Below are 22,658 nucleotides of genomic sequence, written 5' to 3' on the forward strand. Positions count from 1 at the left end.
TGTGTCAGGGTTTTGTGGGGGCTACTGGAGGGGCCTGAAAGGGATCGTTGCAGGGTAAAAAGGACGAGCTGGGTTCTGGGTTGGGCGGGGTCAATGATTTGGGGGGCTCTGGAGCTTGATTGGGGGTACCAGGGAGAGTTCAAAGGGTTTGAGGGTGGGCAGAAGGGTCCTTGGTATACCCTAGGGGTACGTTTTGGGGGTGTCAGGGTTTGGGGGGGTGATGGGGGCTCCTGAAGTGGATCATAGCTGGCCTGAAAGGATGAGCAGGGAAGTGGGCGGAGTGGGGGTGGAGCATGGATTTCAGGGGCTGGGGTCTTCTGGGGGGGTCCAGGTAGGCTACAAATGGCTTTAGATCTTGCAGAAGGGTCCCCATCATTTGGGAGAGCTTTGTCTGGGGGTGTGAGTGTTTTGGGGGGGGCTACTGGAAGGGCCTGAATGGGATCGTTGCAGGGTAAAAAGGACGAGCTGGGTTGGGCGGGGGGCAATGATTTGGGGGGCTCTGAGGGATTATTGGGCAGTCCAGGCAGGTTGAAATGGGTTTGAAGATGTCAGGAAGGGTCCCTACGAGTTGGGAGGGGGTCGTCTGGGAGTGTCAGGGTTTTGGGGGGTACATGAGGGGTGTTGAAGCGAGTGGTAGTGTGACAAAAGAGACAAGGTGGGAAGTGGTCAAAGTCGTGCAGCATGGATTTGGGGGGCATTAGGGGGGGGATTTGAGGGTGCATGCCAGAGCCAAAGGTTTTCAGGGCATGCAGAAGAGTCCCTCCAGTTCTGTAGGGGTTTGTCTGGGGGTGTCAGGGGTTTGGGGGGATCTCTGGGGAGGGGTCTGAATGGGATCGTTGCAAGGTAAAAAGGAGGAGGTGGAAAGTGGGCAGGAGGGGAAGGTATGGTTTGGGGGGCTGTGGGGGTGGATTTGGGGGTCCAGTCTGGGTCCAAAGGGTTTGAAGATGTCTGGAAGGGTCCCTAGAATTTGGGTGGGTTTTGCCTGGGGGTGTCAGGGTTTTGTGGGGGCTACTGGAGGGGTCTGAATGGGATCGTTGCAGGGTAAAAAGGAGGAGATGGGTACTGGGTTGGGCGGGGGGCAATGATTAGGGAGGCTCTGAGGGGTGATTTGGCGGTCCAGTCTGGGTCCAAAGGGTTTGAGGATGTCTGGAAGGGTCCCTAGCATTTCGGAGGGCTTTGTCTGGGGGTGTCAGGGTTTTGGGGGGACTACTGGAGGGGTCTGAATAGGATCATTGCAGGGTAAAAAGGACGAGCTGGGTTGTGCTTTGGGGGGAGGGGAGCAATGCTTTGGGGATCTCTGGAGCATTATTGGGGGGTCCAGGCAGAGTCTAAAGGGTTTGAGAATGTGCACAAGGGTCCTTGGTATACCCTAGGGGTTCGTCTGGGGGTGTCTGGGTTTTGTGGGGATCTCTGGGGAGGGGTCTGAATGGGATCGTTGCAGGATAAAAAGGAGGAGGTGGAAAGTGGGCAGGAGGGGAAGGTATGGTTTGGGGGGCTGTGGGGGTGGATTTGGGGGTCCAGTCTGGGTCCAAAGGGTTTGAGGATGTCTGGAAGGGTCCCTAGCATTTGTGAGGACTTTGTCTGGGTGTGTCAGGGTTTTGGGGGGGATACTGGAGGGGTCTGAAAGGGATCGTTGCAGGGTAAAAAGGACGAGCTGGGCTCTGGCTTAGGCGGGGGGCAATGATTTGGGGGGCTCTTGGGGGGGATTTGGGGGATCCAGGCAGGCTGAAAAGGGTTTGAGGGTGTGCAGAAAGGTCCTGAGAATTCGATAGGGGATCGTCTGGGGGTGTCAGTGTTTTGGGGTGGGGGGGTAGGGAGTCCTGAAGTGGACCATAGCGGGCCTGAAACGATGAGCTGGGAACTGACGAAGGCAGAGGGGGAGCATGGATTTCGGGGGCTGGGAGCTTCTGGGGGGGTCCAGGTAGGCTACAAACGGCTTTAGGTTGTGCAGAAGGGTCCCTAGCATTTGGTAGGACTTTGTCTGGGGGTGTCAGGGTTTTGGGGGGCAACTGGAGGGGCATGAACGGGATTGTTGCAGGATAGAAAGGACGAGCTGGGTTGTGGGTTGGGTGGTGGGCAATGATTTGGGGGACTCTGGGGGGTGTTTGGGGGGTGCAGTCTGGGTCCAAAGGGTTTGAGTATGTCTGGAAGGGGCTCTATGATTTGGGAGTGCTTTGTTTGGGGGTGTCAGGGGTTTGGGGGGATCTCTTGGGAGGGGTCTGAATGGGATCATTGCAGGGTAAAAAGAAGGAGGTGGAAAGTGGGCAGGAGGGGAAGGTATGTTTTGGGGGGCTGTGGGGGTGGATTCAGGGGTCCAGTCTGGGTCCAAAGGGTTTGAAGATGTCTGGAAGGGTCCCTAGCACTTGGGAGGGCTTTGTCTGGGCGTGTCAGGGTTTTCGGGAGGGGCCACTGGTGTTGTCCAGCTAGCTCTCGACGTAGCTGAACGTGAGAGATGGCCAAAGCTTTATCTCTACACCGACTCATGGTTGGTAGCCAATGCTCTATGGGGTTGGCTAAAGAACTGGAAGAAGAATGGCTGGCAGAGGAAAGGGAAACCCATCTGGGCAGCCGATCTGTGGCAAGACATTGCTGATCGAATCGAGAGAATTCCAGTGAAAGTGAGACACATTGATGCTCACATTCCTAAGAGCAAAGCTACTGAGGAACAGCAGCACAACCATCAGGCAGATCTAGCTGCAAGAGTTTCTCAAGTAGACAAGGACTCTGAACTTGATCTCGACTGGAAACACCGAGGTGAGATATTCTTAGCTCGGTGGGCTCACGATTCGTCAGGACATCAAGGCAGAGATGCAACATACCAATGGGCTCGTGACAGATCCATAGACATTTCCATGGATGCTATCACACAAGTCATCCATGACTGTGACATTTGTGCTGCTATTAAGCAGGCAAAGCGAATTAAGCCCTTGTGGTATGGTGACAGATGGTCCAAGTACAGGTATGGTGAAGCTTGGCAGATTGACTACATCACCCTACCACGTTCTCGCTCTGGTAAGCAATACGTGCTTACTATGGTAGAGGCAAACACCGGATGGCTGGAAACTTATGCAGTTCCACATGCAACTGCACGCAACACCATTCTGGGTCTGGAGAGACAGATCCTGTGGAGACACGGAACTCCAGAGAGGATTGAGTCAGACAACGGAACTCACTTCAAGAACAACCTTGTAAAGAGCTGGGCCAAAGAGCACAGTATTGAGTGGATTTTCCACATTCCTTACTATGCACCAGCTGCAGGGAAGTTTGAACGCTACAACGGTTTGTTGAAGACCACTCTCAAAGCCATGGGAGGTGGATCTTTGAAAAACTGGGAGAAACATTTAGCACAAGCAACCTGGCTGGTGAACAGTAGAGGTTCAGTGAACCGAGCTGGACCGGCACATTCAGATCTGCTACGGAGAGTAGAAGGTGATAGAGTTCCTGTTGTTAGAGAAAAGAATCTGTTAGGTAAAACTGTTTGGGTATTTTCACCCTCAGGAGAGGCTAAACCTGTCCGAGGGGTGGTTTCAGCAGAAGGTCCGGGTCACACTTATTGGGTAATGCAGGAGAATGGTCAAATTCAGTGTATTCCACAAAGAAATTTAACTTTAGCTGAAAGAGTTTAATTTCAGACTGTTGTACAGTTACAACGCACCCAAAGGAAGAATCCCTGAGGAATCTACAGTGCACGAACCCTGAGAGCCCTGAGTCAACTGAGAGTCCCTGTGTTCCTGTTTGCCTTTTCTTCACTTCATCTGCAGAGAGACAAGCTGGTTTCCATTCTCTTATTTCCTGAGTTTTTTGGACTTCTGAATCGTCTACATCTGAGTATAGCCGGAACGGACTATGAACTTTGCTCACGAACTGTAAATATTGTTTCTGATTGGATGGACAGTGCGAACGACCAACGAAATTGTTTAGAAGGGGTGGATTGTGGCCGTTTGACGCTGTGCCTTTAAGGAAGGGGCACACTGGCTAAATGTTTGTAAAATATTTTGGTATTCTAAACGAATTTCATTGGTAGGATTGTGGGAGGAGAGATTGGACCCAGGGGAGTTGGGAACTTTCTCTCAGTCTTCCTTCCTTCGCTGTCCCTCTCGGCTGGATCTGCTTCTGGGATTCTGGCCAACTAAGATAAGATACTAACTCCCTGTGCAAGGCCTTTCTTCCCTTCCTGCCCTGTTAACCGTCCACATCTCTTTTCTACCTCTTTTGGGGGAGAAGGGAGGTAGGGGGGTGAAGGGGGCACAGGGGGAAGCCCCCTCTGTGGGGGGTCTGGTTTCTGGTTGAGTTCATTTGCTGTATATTCCTGAATATATTGTAAAATACCGGTGTTTGTTGTGTTACATCTAATCTGTTTCCTTGTAAAATATAATCTCATTTCTCCGACTGGGTTTAGCCGTGGTCTCTTTCTCAGTGGGGGAGGGAAAGCAGAGCCTTTGCTTTCAAACCACCACAAAGGACTACAATTCTGCTTTATAAAATCCTTAATTCACAAATTACTGGAGGTTCCTAGATGATTTTTCTTGTCTTATTCTACTTAAGATCTGGTTTTGCTAGCTGTCAGAGATTGTTGGTGCTCTGAAGATTATCAAAATCCAGTACTATTTCTTTGCAAGTTCACTAGAACTAATACAAGATTAAAAAGTTATCCACAATTACTTGGAACCACTACGCATTTAGTGCACACTTCACACCAGAGAAATGTTACCCTTGCTGTACATTAATTCTGCAGAATTTCAGTAGGGGCTTATATTAATCCTACATGCTCTCTCCCTGTCTTCACCAGGTTTAAGCCCAGAAGATTCCGTGAAGATTCAGTATCTTAGAAATTTGCAATTTAATGCATAGCTTTGTATCAAAATTATGATCTTAAAAGAAAAATAAGGTCTACAATAAATAGAAAACATAGTCCATAGTCCTCTAACAGCATCACACACCACTAATGTTCCCAAAAGGAAAACAGGGCAATAAACTGCCCAGTGATAAAATGGTAAGGCAGACAGTTAATGCTCTCCTGACATGCTTATGGGTCAAATCACTTAGCTGCATGTGTAGAGCAAGGCAGTTCACAGCAACGGTAGTTAGAGTACTACGTATAGAAATATGACACCATAGTTGATCCCAAAGTGCAATGTTTAGGTTTCATGTAAAAAAACCTTTTTTTTATGTTCAATCATACTCACATCATATAATCTATCATCTGCACCATTCTTATGTAGCGACAGGAAAAGTCATACTTCATTTGGCCGATTTTAATAATCTCATTTCTTACACAGTGTTCCTGCAAAGGCACAATCAACATTCACCCAGTTTAAATCTAAGTTTCAGTGACAATGAAGATATATAAGTAAAAAAGGTCAACTGTTTTAATGTAACTAATCCATTTCTAAGTAATGAAGATAGAAGTTTCAAATGCAGAGTGCATTTTCCTAATATGCATTATGAAAAAAGCAGTAAAATTTATCAGAATGGCTAACAAACAAATGTAATTAAATTAAGACTATACTGACCGTGATAAAACTTCCTACATTTCTCATTTTAGTAGCATGGAGCTTGTGAAAGCCACCAAACGGCATACAGAGAAAACAACACAGCATGATTTTAAAATAAAATATCCTACAGAATTTCTTGTTTCTTGTCTATTATTTGATTGGGCCCTGAAATCTGACTTCCTTTGGTTAGCTGGAGACAGGGACTGGGACAGGGAGCTCATTATCCTGGAAAATTGTATCTGCCTCATCAAAAGTAGAACAATGGTAACACCACTGCCAAACTGGTATCACCTCCTAGGTTTACTTACTTGTCTGCCGTTGAACATGAGAACTGTGTAGAGTTTGTCATCCTTTTCCTCTCTGTTTGGTGTTGCTATAACAATGGCAGGCACATAACATTCATTTCCTGTTACTGTTCCAGTTCTGGCAAATACATAGTCTCCAACCTGCAACAGTTTGCAAGAACTGTGTAACTTGTGAGTTTTACAAGACATGAAAGGTAAATACTAGGATATTTTCACATGAATCATCATTTTAACAACTTCCCATGCTTTAATATGGATCTTTAAAAGTAAAGAACTTGCTCCGTGCATGGACCAATCACTCACCATTTCCACTGAACTGGAGAGAGAACATAAAGCCCCACTAAATATACCAGGGCTCAACTAGCAAGTCAAACTGAATGAGGAAACTCTCACAACCCTTCCTGCCTTTGGACTTTGTGCAAATTTGTATGTTTTTAATAAGCTTTTAGATCAATCTTGGGAATTTCAGACTCATACAAAATTATTATAAAAATGAACACAGAAGTCACAATTTTCTAGTCAAATTCTATAGATCTTTCTTTTTACAGAACACCAGGAACAACCAAGTCAGGAGTTGCCTTCATTGCAAGCAGAAAAAAGTCATGTCTCTAGTTTTAATTGTAACAAAGAAGATACAAAAATGCTTCTTGTATTCAAAACATCTGTTTCCATTTTTTATCATTTCTTCTATAGGTGGGCAAATATTCATGTTTTATAAAGAAAATAATATAAATATCTGATCAATAAAGTAATAGGATTTTAAAAATAATAATAATACTAATAAAAGCCAAGTTCCAAACAAATTGAAAACAGAATGTCAAAAATAGCATGATACTGCTATCAATAAAAAACTTTCTTTAAAATAAATAGATGTATTTAAAAGATTCTTTAAAAAAATCTATCCTCTATTCTATGTGTGACTAAGTGAACAAAATTTAAAATGCCTATTTGCTGTCATAAAAAACCCACAGTTTTTCATCTGCAGATACGGGCATGGCATAGCATCTCGCACAGGTATAGTGAACTTCACAGGTACAGTCCAGGTCTCCCCATTGCTGAAGGCAACAAGTACATAGGTAGAATTGATATTCTTGATCACAGTTCCTATAAAAACAATGCAATAAAATATGCAAATTATTTTTCTTTTACCCCTTGTAGATTTATTTTTTTTTATCCTATAAACTGTCACATATCACTGAGGTCAAAAATGTGTATGCTACACATTCTTAATTTTCATTTAGCTATGGTAATCTGTGTTAGGGCATTAGAGAAATTTCTACCAAAACTAAAAAAAAATTAGTTTTAGCAACCATTTTTAATGATGGATAAAAATAAAATAAAGACTAATTTTCAAGCCCAAGCCTGAAATCTGTAAACTGATTAGGTGGACAATAGCTGACATAACCACAGTTAAAAATACGTAATTTAAGAAAACAAAGAAAAGGTAACACAAAAATAAGCACACGGTATGTTTAATGAAATAACAGAACAAATTTTACCTGTCTTAAAATTCAACAAAAAAGCAGCAGCATTTAGAGAATTCTTTGAGCACATGCAAAAGCTCCACTTTAGTCAAATGCTCAGAAACATTCAAAGGAGGGACAGGGGTGGATACCCTCCAAATACTCAGTTACTTAAATGGATTTTCTTATATACTCTTCCTACATGATACTTTTATGTATGAAGAGTGCACACACAAGCTATACATTAATTTGTCATGTATATGCACATTACATTAAATCTGACTAAGGCAGAAGTAGCTAATTATGAACAAAGCTAATGTTTTATCAGTATTACAAAACACTAAAAAAATATTCAAAATGGGGGAAAAAATACATACCTGGATAATAAAATCCTGTGACATCTGATCTTGCAATCACCTTTTGGCTTTTGTAAGTCATAAATACTTGACCTTTTTGGCTGTTCTTAGACTTTGATTTCACAGTTCCTTCTTCAAGTGTCTGTAATTTGATACCCTTTTTTTTTTTTTCACAACAGCTAAGCTAGTCAGCCTCAATCTATCTTTTGGAACTAATTAAAAATTTAGACAATGTAATGTTATGACCCCTGCAGATAATTCACAGTAAACCAGAATTATTTGAAATATTCACAACAGTTATGAACACAGGAGGTGATGGTACAGGAAGAACTCATGAATACAATCATCTGAGAGTTTTCACTTTAAAGTCCTGCTTTACATGGTCACAACAATACCTATATTTTCAAGCATTCAGACTGAAATTTATCTTGATGAATAATAGCTCTGGTTGCCATTTAAACAGATAAAAAAAATACAACATTGTATAATTCATATTAAAGGATGAAGTAAAGAAAAATTATCTGGTTTTGCAGAATAAGTGAACATGCCATACACATCCATTTTGTCCAGATAAGTAAGTCTTCACAATAATCTTATTTTCATTAGAAGTACCTCACTGTATGGAATGAGCAATTGAAAAAAAAAGCAAACATAGAATCAAAAAAATGTTTTCAAAATCATGTTTTTTTTAAAACTATAAATTGAACATTAACATTTTTAGAAGTTTTAAAACGTTCTACTTTAGTAAAATATTATACAAACATTTCCAGAGCTGCCACAGCTCATCAGCCATTTTGGATTGGTTGATGGGTTGGACGCGATGATCTTGAAGGTCTCTTCCAACCTGGTTTATTCTATGCATTCTATGCATTCTATGCATTCTGCCCTGCTAATTTGAGTTCTTCATACACTAACTCTCTTTGCAGGGCAGCTCCTCAGACTACAGCTCCTGCGATTTACCAGAGCCACACAGAACACTGGAGCTTACTATTGAATTGCTCATAAATAAGTCTAGGGGACCATGCACCAGATGGTGGGAATAGAAATACCTGTGGGCCTGGTTATCTGTGGACCAACTCAACTCCTAATTGAAGTCAGTGACTGCAATTAGTAGTAACTGAATGAAGAATGCAAAAAGTATGATGGATCTCATATAACAACTGAGGCAGGGGACTAAGGGAAACAGTATGTGAAAAATAGTCAGACTCACAAAACACAAGTTGTCTTTAGACTCACCATGATCTTTTACTTTAAAACCTTCTATATCTCACATTAACACTTTAGCTTTTTTACAAAAAGTTTTGAGAGGATCAGAATATTATGTGGGTATGTCAGAATGTGAAATAAAACTTTACATTTTGCTTTCCTGAGAAACCAAGAAAAATGACAATATAAAAACATATTCTTTCTAATTCTGAAAAGTCTGTAATCCCAGTAGTTTTATAAATGCATTTTAATAATCCTCAAGTATAACACTAGAATTCTTATTTATTACAATGTCAAGTTAATTCTTGAAAAAGTTCATCATTTTCTCCATAGTGCTCACAATAATGTTTCTAAATATAAATTGTAAATCACAAACAACCCTAAGAAAAAAAAAAGTCCTAAAACCAAACAAATGCACACAGAGAATGGCAAAAGGATACTTTAAATAGGATATGAAGTGTTTTTCTAGTTTATTCTTTACTCCTATAGAATATAATTATATCAGTGGTTGTTTTTCAAATTCCATCTAAACCAGGGACTCTTCACAGAGCTTAAATGACTACTTGAAGTATAGCCTAAAAAGGGCTGATGTGGGTGGAGGCTTACAGCTACACAGACACAAAAAGGTATTTGAGTAAACCATTTACTTAATTGCTCAGGCTCCAGAAGGACAGCTGCTACTGAATATTTATTATCAACTGATTTGTAACACTTGACTAATAACTTGGGCAACTTCCAGCACTCCACATTAATCTAAATCCTAAAGACTGTGCAGGCACCCACAATGAGGATGCCAAGTTCTGCAGAATTCATGTGGCTCAGAAATACCATCTAAATTCAAATCCATCTAGCCTTCCTCTCACACAGCCTTTGGGTGTTCAGTGAAATTGACCAAGACACTGAGCTGCCCGCTTTTGGGATATTTTGCTCCACTATTATTTTTATCACAGAAGAGCCTCCTCTGATTCTTAGGGATTTTCACTCTTCAGCTCTGCTTCTGTTGAAGGTAATACATTAAACCACATGAGGTGAAGGAGACTGTTTACCTCTGCCAATGCCTGCTGCATTTTTTAATTCCCTTTCAAAAAGTTTAGGTTTTGCATTTTTCTAGTATAAATGAGAATGAATAGGAAGACTATCCACAGATCTCCATGTATCTTGGCTCTAACTTTGTCATTGCCACAATCCTGACACTTCCAGAGCCAAGCAATCACTGCTTTTCCTAGGCTGTCAATGGCGAAGACCGTTCTGCCCCAATCAGAGTCTCTTATGAAAGAGCCTAACTTTATGTAGCTACACGTTGTCCAGCTTTCCTGATGACAATGGAAATGTTGACCAAATATATCTAGGCAGTTATAACATTTTTATTGTGCTGTAAGGGATGCTTGCTTTCCCTTCTCCCTAAAGAGACACAGAGCAAGCACAGGAGATGCCAAGCAGTTTAGGAAACAAGAATGCGGAAAACAAAATTATCAACAGGTAGCAAATAGTGATCTTTAAACAGCAGTGTAAAAAATAGGACATCAGGAAACAAGAAACTGATGAGAGATCCAGAATCTCCATTCTTGTAAAGAATCAAGTCTCAACTATAAATATTTCATTAGGAATAATTAAATCAATTGTGTATGAAATAAATTTTTCAGAAAGAACAGCCACAGTAGCCACTAGAGGTCCCCTTCCACCCAAGTAAACATGCTTTACAAAACACATTAGGCTTATTAACTAAATAGTTTTAATCACATGGTGACCATTAAGCAGGGTCATAAAGAAGCATAAGCTTTGCATGTTCAAGCTCATTCTAAGAGAAGCACAGTACTTTTAAAAGTATATTATTAATGAGAGTTAGTCCTCAGCAGTTAGTCCTGCAGCATTATTTCTCTGCGGAATATGAACTCATTATGCAGCAACAGAAATATTTAGTGTAAGAGCAAATGACTAGATTATGAAACTGGGGGAATAAATACTTTAAATGAAAATGTTACAGCCATTAGCAGAATGCACCAAACTGTCCTGAAAGCTAGGACACTTGAAGAATAAAAACAACATGACACCTGTAGTCCTGAGGTTGTCTAATGAGAATCCAAGTAGGTGACCCAGAACAATTCCTTTTACTAAGAAACATCATGTTTCAAACAGTGGGGGGAAAAATCATAAGAAGTTAGAGCTGACTCTTATAACAAGTTCAAAATAGAAAATAGAGACAACATTTTAAGTAAAAGCGGTTAATTTTTAAAAAACCCACATATTCCTAACTTTTACTATCTAGAGATGAAAGCTGAGTGCCAGCCTGAAGAGGTACATTTTTGTCACTACTTGCTTTAATCTGTACAGCAAAAGGAACTGAGTAAACAGAGTAAAATACAGTCTACAAACAGCCCTCCAATTAAATAATCATCAATGTTCAGTGTTTCATATTTTGCCTGATAACTGAAAGTGTTTGCTCATTTTCCAAAACATTTACTTCTGGTCACTAAAGGTTTTCAGTAATTTCACAGCATTGAGATGCAGATGGAAGTCTTCCTCCAATACGGCACTGCCATATTCTACCTTTCCCAGGTACATGCAAACTTTGCAGGCTGAGCACAACTCCCAGCAAAGCACAGAGGGAGGATAACCAGACCACTAACTCAGTTGTATGCTTAAACAAGCCCTTTTAGCAAGCTCAAACAAGCCCTTTTAGCAAGCTCTCTACAACTACCTGAAAGGTGGTTGTAGCCAGGAAGGGGTTGGTCTCTTCTCTCTAGCAACCAGCACCATTACAAGGGGACACAGTCTCAAGCTGCGCCAGGGGAAGTTTGGGCTCGAGGTGAGGAGAAAGTTCTTCACAGAGAGAGTCATTCGTCATTGGAATGGGCTGCCCAGGGTGGCAGTGGAGTCACCGTCCCTGGAGGTGTTCAAGAGAGGGCTGGACGTGGCACTTGGTGCCATGGTCTAGTCGTGTGGTCTGTGGTGACAGGTTGGACTCGATGATCTTTGAGGTCTCTTCCAACCTTGGTGATACTGTGTGATACTGTGACATCCAAAAAGGTTTACTGCTGCAATTAAGAGATGGGACTCAGCCTGATGCAGGCCAGGTGTCCACTTTATTATGCAAAATCCTTCTTTATAAAAGCTAATACAACACAGGAGCAGTTTACGATTGGAACCAGGGACTCTGTTATATCTGCTGTATGTGAAGTCTTACACTCTCAGGTCGTAATAAGCATTCGTAATCAGGTATCTGCCCTCCTCCAACTACACTGCTGCACAGTGTTCCCATAGTTCACAAGCCATCAAGGCCAACACTGTCTCCTCTTACCAGTTCAGCAGTGCTTGGAGCTCGGCTCTCCAAGATTAAACCCTTCATTCCTGTATCCACAGCTGTGAAAAAATCACAAATCCCTTCAGTTTACTGATTCTTTTAAGTTTTGCAGGTAATTAGAAACTCTTAATACATAAAACCTAAGGAGGGTTATTTGGACTTAAGTGAAACAAAATTAGCAAGAAATGCAGAAGTCTGCTTTGTTGAGCAGACCTCCAGGTCAATAGTGATTTTTCTACCATCCATAATGACACTTTTCATTCAGTGCTGTATCAGCTACTTCCTTGTAAAGTATGACAGCTGACAGGGTTTATATGCATTTTGTAGACAGACATCACATGACAAAATTTCTGAGATAATTTTTAAAAACCTCCCTAGTTTTTTTTCTGGGTTGGGTTTTTTGGTTTTGTTTTTTTTCCCCACTGTTTTTTCTGCCACATAAAGAGAACTCTAATTGCATCTGCATGTCTGCCTCTCTCACTCTTAAAGCCTTTCACTTGCAGATTAGCAGTTACTGAAGATAATGCTCTCATTGGGCTCTTAAAGCATGTTGACTCAGGATAAGCCACTGCACAATGTTAATCACATCATGGCTAGGAGCACACATTGATCATTTCAAGACAACAGTGAAATTACAGTCAACAAATGAAACATGAACGTATCTGCTGCTCTTGTACTGAGCCGGTATATGGCAGAGGAAAATCAATAATCAAAATAGCTGTATTAGCAATGTAATATTTTCACGCTAATGTAAAATGAATTAAAATCATCTTGAAAACTATTGTTGATCTCAGTGAAAAGAGAGGTATGTCAAAGAATGCCAGATAAAACAAAGTATTTTTGGTACACTCTGGCAAGTAGAGAATACAGCTACCTGGCATAATTTACAGTTATAAATTCCAATTGTACATTCCCACTGAATCCTGAGAAGTCACAACATAGGTTTGTACTGTGTTCATTTGAGTTTCACTTAGGTTGCCTCATCAAATTGATGTATGCATGTGTATATATATAATCATTTTTTAATACATATACAGGCATACATCAGGGAAAAAAGAACTATTATAGTTATTTGTTTATACTTCTTACATAATACCAATCATAGTACTTTCATTAGCATTCACTGCAACTAGGCCAACTATACCTTCAAGATCAGTCAAAGCGTAGTGTCCTTCACTCTATACAAAACAATGAACAAGAAAAGGAATATACTAATATATGAGCTTTATGATTTATTCTCTATTTGATTTTATTAGTGTTCCGAGCAAAGTTTTTCTTTCTCATTAATCTCCTAGAGAATGTACTTTAATATTATCATAGTACTGCTCTACCTAGACAGCAGTTCTGCAGAAGCAAAAGCACTCCCAGTGAAGCACTGTTTGATGAAGATTTTGCATGAGAAAAATTACAACCAAGTGTTATTGAATTATTAATATTTACTGGTAGGTGGTGCAAATTAATAATAATTATTAGTTTATTAACCCCAAATCCCACCAAATATATTTACAAATTTATTTACAGATTCAAAGTATTCGGCCGTGGTTGAACTTTTAAATATGTTGCACAAATGGAAATGTATAACAATTTAAACAATTTAGGAAAATCTGAAATATACAAACGACGATTCAAATTGGAAGAGGTACACAGCACAAACGCCAGCTTTGCTCACAAGGGGACCTCTACAGTCTGATTAAGGAAGTGTTTTGGCAACAGAACCTTTAACAGAGACTTACAAAATTAAATTTGCTGTGTTTACTCATGGCTTGCTACTTTAGTCCAGTATCTTTCTAGACACTGTAATTATAATCCCAGAAGAATGGCTCATGTTTGAATTTGTGCGGGTAAACAAAGCAAAGATGGCAGTCATCCATGTGGAGCTCTGTGCCAGAAATGCCTTCTGGGGTTTTGCAGCTTTGCTATCTAGGCATGTCCCCGTGTGCGTTGCAAGGACGGTATTTGTGACCAGGGAAAACGCTTCACAGGGTTTGCAGCTCTGCTTCTCTCTGGGGATGCATCCCTTGGTGTGTTTCAGGCAAGGCAGCTGATGTGGCTTTGCTTGCCTGCTAGGAAAGACTTTTCAGCTGTGATTTCAGCAGCTGTTTTACTCTTGTTGCTTTCCAGGTAAACAAGGCAACTTGCTTATCATCTCAGTTTGCATTAATAATGTCTAAAGACAATTAATGGCCAATGGCAAAAGAGGAAAATAAGATAGGAACACGATACCTTAACCTATAGAATCAAGTTTGTCCAAGCATGGCGCAATTCACACACAGTCCATAGATATGTCACAAGGTCAGGCACACAAGCATCATGTGCAACATGCACACTTGGTTTTCCTGGGACCCAGGACATGTCCTGGCAAGGCTGAGCAATGTCCAGGTTTTGCAGACTTACAGGTGCCTAGCCCATTGTCTGGTTTAGGGCATGTTTGGGGTTGTCCCTCCAGGACACCAAATAAGAGAAATGGTTTGGATTTTTTCAGAGGCAAGTACTTTGAATTTCAAAGCATCAATAGTGTTTACACAAATCCTTCCATTGGGGAACATTAAATGGCTTTTAGAAACTTAAAAGTCTGTCCTTCATTTCCCTGAGAATTCATACTCCTATCTTGAAGGTAAAACCATTAAGGTAAAATCCATTCATCTTCAAGAATGTTCTGAAAAAGTGAAAACAGTAATGGAATAATACAACACAGTAGCTGGAGATATGTCTTTTGACCATATCTATCACCACAGAAAAAGCTACTATGAAAAACTGTGTACTCTCTTCCAATAGGGCAGCCTAAAATAACTTACTAGCCTTACATACTACTTCATGTATTTCCATACGCATTTCATTAACCTCTCAACAGCATTCCAAGCAAAATCAAAGGTTCGTGTAGGGGACACAGACAGCTCCAGACACCACTGACTGTTCACAACAATTTGAGATTAGTCACGTATATGCCTACATTTTATAGACAGCTACATTTTAGTGTCTGAATATGAACCTGATTCCTCCTCTTCTTTCCATCTTTTCTTTTACAAGAAAGATTATGGTGAATTACTCCAATATCACAAGATCTTCTATTCCTGTTTATCAGATATGTACCCAGACACAAAGTTTATCATTTCCTCTTCTTTCTCTTCTTTCACATGTATTTCTGCTTTTGTTGAAGAGGAGACAAAGATATTTTGCTCAGATTTGTTTCTAAGAGGCTTAATCTCTGTGGCTCTCTCAGTTTTACAACTTCTGCTTCCACAGTACTTAGAAAAGATCATTGAAAACTTGCTTTCTTTTTAAGGACCTCCTTTCCTCTATCCATTTGTATAGCATCATGCTATATGTATATTTTATCATCTATAATAATAGAACAAAATTATTCCAGAATCACATACTGAAGAGGAATATCTAGGGGTAAAAAAAAAAAGCCTTTGAATCTATTACCTTTTTATGGCTGCATATGTGTGATTTTGAGTTGTTCTCATTTTCCTTTTTGACTGCTTCCTGAAGATCAGAGGCTTGTTGCATATATGTTAATGCTGCCAATATCTCATCATCTAACAATGTGACATCTTCACAGAAAATTTGCCATCCTGAATTCTCTAAAGCTTCCAGTAAGGTTTCTTTATGCTGCATATATTGGACTGGCTCTTTAAATCTTAAAGAAAAAAATCAATTAATATTTTTAAAGTAGTAGGAACAAGTAGGAGAAATCTTAACTTTGTTGGCACTTTACAAATAGAATTATCCAATCTTCTATATGCCAGATGTTTTTGTTTCATCCAGCTGATGTCCTGTTTAGTCAAATAATGACATCTCGCTTAACTGTATCTCAGAGAAGGGCACCTACAGAGCTGTGTAGGTATAGAGCCACTGAAGCGGCTGAGCATAGGTTACTAGTGTCATTGTAGCTGTCCTGGGGCATGTAAGGCATCAATAAAGAACTAGCAGATATAACTGAGAAATCATGGAAATCCCTGGCCCTTCTGGGATGAAGGGCAAGCACCTAGAAATTATAAAATGGCACCAGACAGTAATATACAAAGTCCTGACTTGCCACATCAATCTTGACTGATCACACAAAATAGAGACAGCTTCTTGCTGTTTATTCCTGTCACTCCTGTAATACTCAGTTTTATGCAGTGATCACACATTTGCCTCCATCCATGTTTCAGATTACATCAATGTCCACTAAAGAGCTGGTTTGAATCTACACACTGAAGGCACTTATAAATTGAAAGGTCACCTTGTTGATGAAAGCAAGCAAACTGAAAACTCTAAAATCTAGAACAGGTAGAATCCTTTATATCTCCAATCAGAAGTAGCATACTTCTTTCTACTGCTGAAAACGTACCTTTGCCAACATTTGAAAAACATAAAAACTAGATCTGTGGAGAGTATTTAAGTGTTTTACAAACACACATGACCACAGTGATGCTTACCATGTTGTCCTATTCTTTGTTATTGCTTATCTCTCAGCTTCTCTAGGACCTTTTTTGTATTGAAATTGGCCAATTTAACTGGCCAATATAGTTGTTTATCTAGATCTTGTTCTCTATTACCTGAATCCATTTTTAATTTATAATCAGTGCCAAGCTAACTTATCTCCCGAGTTGGATCTCTCAGCCATTTTGAACACAAGCACAGTATTATCACTTCTCCACTAGATTTGAATTTCCAGATTATTTGAGATAACATTTTAATACACACTAGCAAACCAGAAAGTCCCTCAACCATTTATTTCAAGACTGCTGTGACCTAATTAGTAGCCTTTGTTTACTCTTCCATATTACTAATTTTGGAAGTCTGTTCAGACTGTAAATTCAAAAGAGAAATAGATCAAATCTTTCCATTTCTATGCACCAATGCCAACAATTTTAATAATCACCCTCTAGCAACAGACTGTAGAATAGAATAGAATAGAATAGAATAGAATAGAATAGAATAGAATAGAATAGAATAGAATAGAATAGAATAGAATAGAATAGAATAGAATAGAATAGAATAGAATAGAATAGAATAAACAAGGTTGGAAGAGACCTTCGAGATCATCATGTCCAACCTACCATCCAACACCACCCAACCAACTAAACCATGGAACCAAGCATCCTGTCAAGCCTTGCCCTGAACACCCCCAATGACAGCGACCCCACCACCTCCTCAGGCAGCCCATTCCAGTGGGCAATCACTCTCTCTGTGTAGAACTTCCTCCTAACCTCCAGCCTAAACCTCCCCTGACGCAGCCTGAGACTGTGCCCTCTTGTTCTGGTACTGGTTGCCTGGGATTCCTGCCTATATATATACAGGCTACCAACACTAAAATACTTTAGATTCCACCCTATCAATTTTCTATACAACTCAATATTTATCAGCTATTTCCTTTTTAAAAATTATACGCTGTTCTTTTAACAGCCTTCACTTCCTCTCTGTAATAGAATGGGGTTTCAGTTCTCCTTATTGATGATAGAACTGTGTAATTTTTGCCCATTACCTTAAGTCATCTTAAAAGCATTCCAGTTTTCATTCCCATTTTTCTGCCTTGGAATACTTCACACCCATTCAATTTTGATTAACTGGTCTTCATGTTATTTTCTGAAGTAAAAAGATGCTAACCTCACTGATGTCAGTCCTGTTTATACAGTCACTAGTCTTCTAAATCAATATACAGAAATAAGGTAGTTGAAGTAGTAACTCCCAGTGTGATATAAGTTCTAGCACATGCTATAAAGGTACTTATTATATCTTTACAAACCAGCCACTGAAGTGCTCTTTTCCAGAGGGGAGATTTACCTTGCTGCCAAAAGCAAGTACACATTGCTCTCCCAAGGCCCTGCCACTTGGCAGTGATTAAGAAGAGACCAGAATTCAAGCCCTTTCCTTAAAAATTAATCAGCACTGCAAGAACAAGGTCCAGAATTTAATATTACTCCGTATCACAGATACAATTTTGAAAGTGGGGTACAGTTATGAAATATTTGAAAATAAAACCAGCTGGTTATATATGTAGTGATAAAAAAGTATCAAATATCTATGGCCAGGCTTTCAGAGATAAGTTAGAAAACCAAAAGGTGATAGCTTACTTGTTTCTTTCCTCCTGAGATAGTGCTTTCCAAATAATTAGGTTTAGGCACCTATTAAAGAAAGCAAAGCAGTTTTTGAGGGAATACAGTTCCTTGTGCATTTGATCATCTCATAACTATCATAAAACCCCTGTTTCTTAAGATATCTGCAATGATTTGTATTCCAAGAGCACTGTATCATCAAATTGTATCCTTATCATTCAGCTACAGAATTATCGACTGCAAGAACAGATGGGTAAACAGCATTTTCCATCATGTAACAGCACAATAATTTCAGGATCTTAGAAGGCTTAATGGCAATTACTGCTGCTTCCCAACCAGGTGTTCTATGTGCTCTCTTCAATGCTAGCAAGCTAAATCAAATAACAAAACAGATTACATGCCAGTTAAGCTAAGGGCAGTTCCTTCAATTAAAAACTTTCAGAAAACAGCAGCCTGAAGACACATGGAGAGCAATGCTAGTTTGTGTTGGTTTGGGTTTTTTTCCTGCTAAAATAACCCCTCAGATGTGCAATTCCAGTTTCTATTTCATTAAAATGTGACTATGAAATAAAACTACCGGCATAGACATAAATTATAAGTTCTTATTAGGCCATCTAGCTTACAGTTTTCTCTATTAACATCTCAAACAATTAAACCATCACTCATAGAATCACTCAATCACTTCATCTCATACTATAGAAATAAACTTCTACTAATAATCCTAATTGTTGCAATTCTAGAAAAATATCCACGTTTCCTTTGGAAATACAAGGTTATATTCATTGTTAGGAAAAATCCAGATTGTAAACATTAGACTTGTAACAGTCTCACAACATATACTGGTGCATGTATAAAAAAGCTCATTAACATCATATTTGGAGTATTTACTTGTCAATGATTCATTTGTCTGCTAGAAACGGAACCCCAGCATTTTTAGAATGTAAATCACTTAGTTCATTTACAATCTGCAGTCTTGGTATGCTCCACTGCCTGTTTCACACATCTAAATGTGCACACTCATAACTAACTAATTTGTTAAAGCCCTGGGCTAATACAGGATTATAAGCATTTTGCAACTTTTTGTATTTTTCAGTATGGGGTATTTTCTTTGTCAGAGCATAAGGTTTCTGCCCTTTCCACTTTTTTCCCTCTAAATCTGATGCTAAGGTCAATGTGCTACGGGGAAGATATTGTCACGGTAGATTCTGTTCTTGAAAACCTGCATGTCCTGATACATTGTCTCATCTATGGAAGTCAAAATAAATTTGCAACCAATCGCTATTCACAAAGCTGAACTGAAACCTTTGCAAATTCAATTACTGGTAAAGCATTGTGGCATAAAGGAAAATAAATTTGACTGGTTTGCTTTTCACATCTAGAGGAAAAGCAAGGTGAACTCTCTTTAACATTGGCAATTATAAAGATTTTCAGGCAGATCACTCTTCTAAACGTCTCTTTCACAGAAGTAGGGAACTCAGTCTTACTAATGTAAATACAATGATACATTCACCTCTACAGGTAAATATAAATTGACTGTGCAAATGCTGTCAGTAGAAGATCATCACAGTTTAATGAGAAAACACATTTCTTTCTCTCAAAACTGAAGTCAACAAATGTAAAATAGTCAATGGTATGACACAGCGATTACGTTGTTTCTTCAGCTGTCACCATCAAAAGCACAGCATTTGAACTGAGCATTTGATAGCATTCTATTAAAATTAATGACACATCCAGATTTCTATGAGTTCATCATCAGCCTGACAATAACAGTAGTGTCTCATCGACAGTGCACACAAACCAAATAGATTTTTAGTCATTGAATTCCATTAATATTAAACACAGCAAGGAGCATTCTTGATTTTTACCACAAAAGATTGCTATGTTCAGAAATAGGAAATGGGAATGAAAAACAGAGCTAATACATGCTTTAAAAAGAAATTATAGGATCATAGAGCTACCAAAAAAAAACCACAAACAAACCAAAAAAAAACAACCAACAAAACACCTTTACGGGCCTCAGTGGAATTCATCAAAAAACAAAGACCAATCAAAACATTTCTCATCCAGGGGTTTTTGGCAATTTAAAATGATTACATCAGCAAACTATATTAGAATACAACCAGGAAAATGCATCATATTTATTAAATAAATTCTAATCAAAGCCTTCCTAAGGTTGCTGAATGATATTAAAAGTCATTAATAGTCAAACAATTGCATTAATTGAAAACATTGCACAAAGTTATAACAAAGAAATATCTTACAGATCTAATGTACTTGTGCTTTTACCAACATTCCATAAATAAGCATAACACATATCCCTCCCAAAATTTAAAAAAATAATTGTCAGTATCTGATCAGTCTCTCAGTTACATTCTTGAATCCGTAGTGAGGTGCTAGGCAACTGGCAACAAAAAGCAAGCCACTAATTTAAATGTCTGTCTTTGGATTTAGGAGCTTAATTGTAAATTAAAAGTCTGGCTAGTATTTTATGTTTAGGGGATATTCCTCCCCAGGTATGACTGCTTTCAGGTTTGTTCCCAGAAAGTCAAATAATTTATTTTTGGTCATTGAACAAACATAATACAAGCAACACATTCTCTATTTTCTCCTTGCCTGTCCCTCTACAGTTGGATTGAAGTGTCATTGTGCAGAATTACCAGTATTAAACAACAAAGCATGCATCAGCAAATAGCCACTACATAAGAAAAATATGAAATTAGACTGCAAATATGAATTTCTGATGAGTAGGCTTGCCTTTCATAGGATTTAATGGCTTGTTCCAGCTTCTCTTTATAGGCATCCAGATTCACTGCATGAAGATTAGTGTGATCTGCTTCTTGTCATTGCTAACATGGGCCAATGGTAGTATCTATTATACAGTAAAAGACAAAGACTTCATTCATCATTAAACTTTTCTGCAGCCAGAATAACTGAATGTCCCAGGATCAAAACAGCCAGAAGGAACACTGTAGAAGAAAGATCTGAGCAGCCCAACAAAATTTCAGAACTAAGACAGTTTCCAGCCTGTTAACAAAGCCTTCTGAAATTATATGATCCCTATATGCAGAAGTCGCAAACTGAGATTCCTAACTACTAGTAATTCTAACTAAATAAGTACTGTCAAACAATTCTAATAGTGGAAGTGTCTATGGTGAGAAGGGAGACAAGCATATCTAGATCATGAACATTCCAGATTGCATTGCTCTAAAACAACACACTTAATAGCATCTAATTCTAGCATATAAATTTAACAGTTATTTATTGACGTATATTTAATATGCTTAATCTGGAGTACCAGATTTTCTAAGTAATTAAAGTACTGAAGACAGAAACAGTTTTCACCATCACAATGATCCTCAAAGAGTGAACAAGATGCATAGTGCTCACTGAAACTAGCCTCAATTAACCACAAAAAGGCTTAGAAACCTAACCATGTTGTTCAGAATCAGGCACTTCAACACCTTTCAAATCTCACAATGCAGCACCTACATAAGTCAATTATAAAACAGAATATCGTACACCTATAAGTAAATCTTCAAAAGGCATAGAAAAGTGTAGAAAAGGATTACAGAGAGATGATGGACCGTCTGAAGTCCCATCACTTTCCATCCTCTTAAATTACCTAGCAGTTTGTATAATTAAAGCTATTTTATATATCAATGTCCTGATGGTAACTATAAACAGAAAGACTCCAAAAAAGAAATGGAGAAGACAGACTCTCCTCAAAACTGTCTTCAGTATATATGGTTGAGTGGCAAGCTTCTCCAAGTGTGTATCTGAGATAAGGACATGGATGACAAAAAGATGGATGAGGTTCAAGTTCAATAAAACTAGACTCCTGTAAGGGGATTAAGGCAGGTAATCAGAAAATAAAACAGTAACATTACTTCTTTAACTAAGAACATTTTCCAGTGATTTTTTATTTGTATTTGAATCATTGTATGCTAGCTGGATTCCAAACCACTGTACAACCATTTTTTCAGGAGTGGAAGTGGGATTTTACATTTTCCTCTCTTTCTGTCTACTCTCTGATTAATGCCAGGCCACATGGATGCTCCTAACATTACATTAATCTTAAGATCACTTAGAAGCTAAAGTTAATGGGAACATGTCAGGAAAGTATCTTGCCAGAGACAGATAAGATGAATCTCTACCCAGACCAGTGAGCCATGAAATCTGGCTACCTGCCCTATGCAGTTTGGAAGATGAAAGGCAAGGAACTGAGAGTACCCCTCTTTCAGTTCAACACTGTCATGCCTGTTGTCTGCTACGTTACTCAAATCAAGCTAATAAATGTTCAGCAGAGTTTCACCATTCAGAAGGCCTTACAAATTCCAGAGTAACTTGAATTGCAAACAGCGTCATTTGAAAAATTAATATTTAATGCAGTTTATAAAACACTTTGAACAGGATATGAACAGGATATATAAAACACTATTAACAGGGGCAGACAAACATAACACATTATTACAGTACCAAAGAGTAACA

At 39.2% G+C, this 22,658-nt stretch overlaps 1 protein-coding gene across 1 annotated transcript in view; it reads right to left on the bottom strand.

The window, feature by feature from the left end:
- VWA3B (von Willebrand factor A domain containing 3B) overlaps nucleotides 1-22,658 on the bottom strand; it is a 158,966-nt gene that overhangs the window by 109,161 nt on the left and 27,147 nt on the right. Inside the window, 8 exon segments of the mRNA XM_054163167.1 lie at nucleotides 5,187-5,284; nucleotides 5,804-5,949; nucleotides 6,788-6,904; nucleotides 7,641-7,761; nucleotides 15,553-15,766; nucleotides 18,189-18,239; nucleotides 20,925-20,988; nucleotides 20,991-21,039. Of these exon segments, the coding sequence (XP_054019142.1) occupies nucleotides 5,187-5,284; nucleotides 5,804-5,949; nucleotides 6,788-6,904; nucleotides 7,641-7,761; nucleotides 15,553-15,766; nucleotides 18,189-18,239; nucleotides 20,925-20,988; nucleotides 20,991-21,039 (860 nt within the window).

Source organism: Dryobates pubescens, chromosome 7 (assembly GCF_014839835.1).
Source record: "Dryobates pubescens isolate bDryPub1 chromosome 7, bDryPub1.pri, whole genome shotgun sequence".
In the NCBI taxonomy this organism is placed as follows: domain Eukaryota; kingdom Metazoa; phylum Chordata; class Aves; order Piciformes; family Picidae; genus Dryobates; species Dryobates pubescens.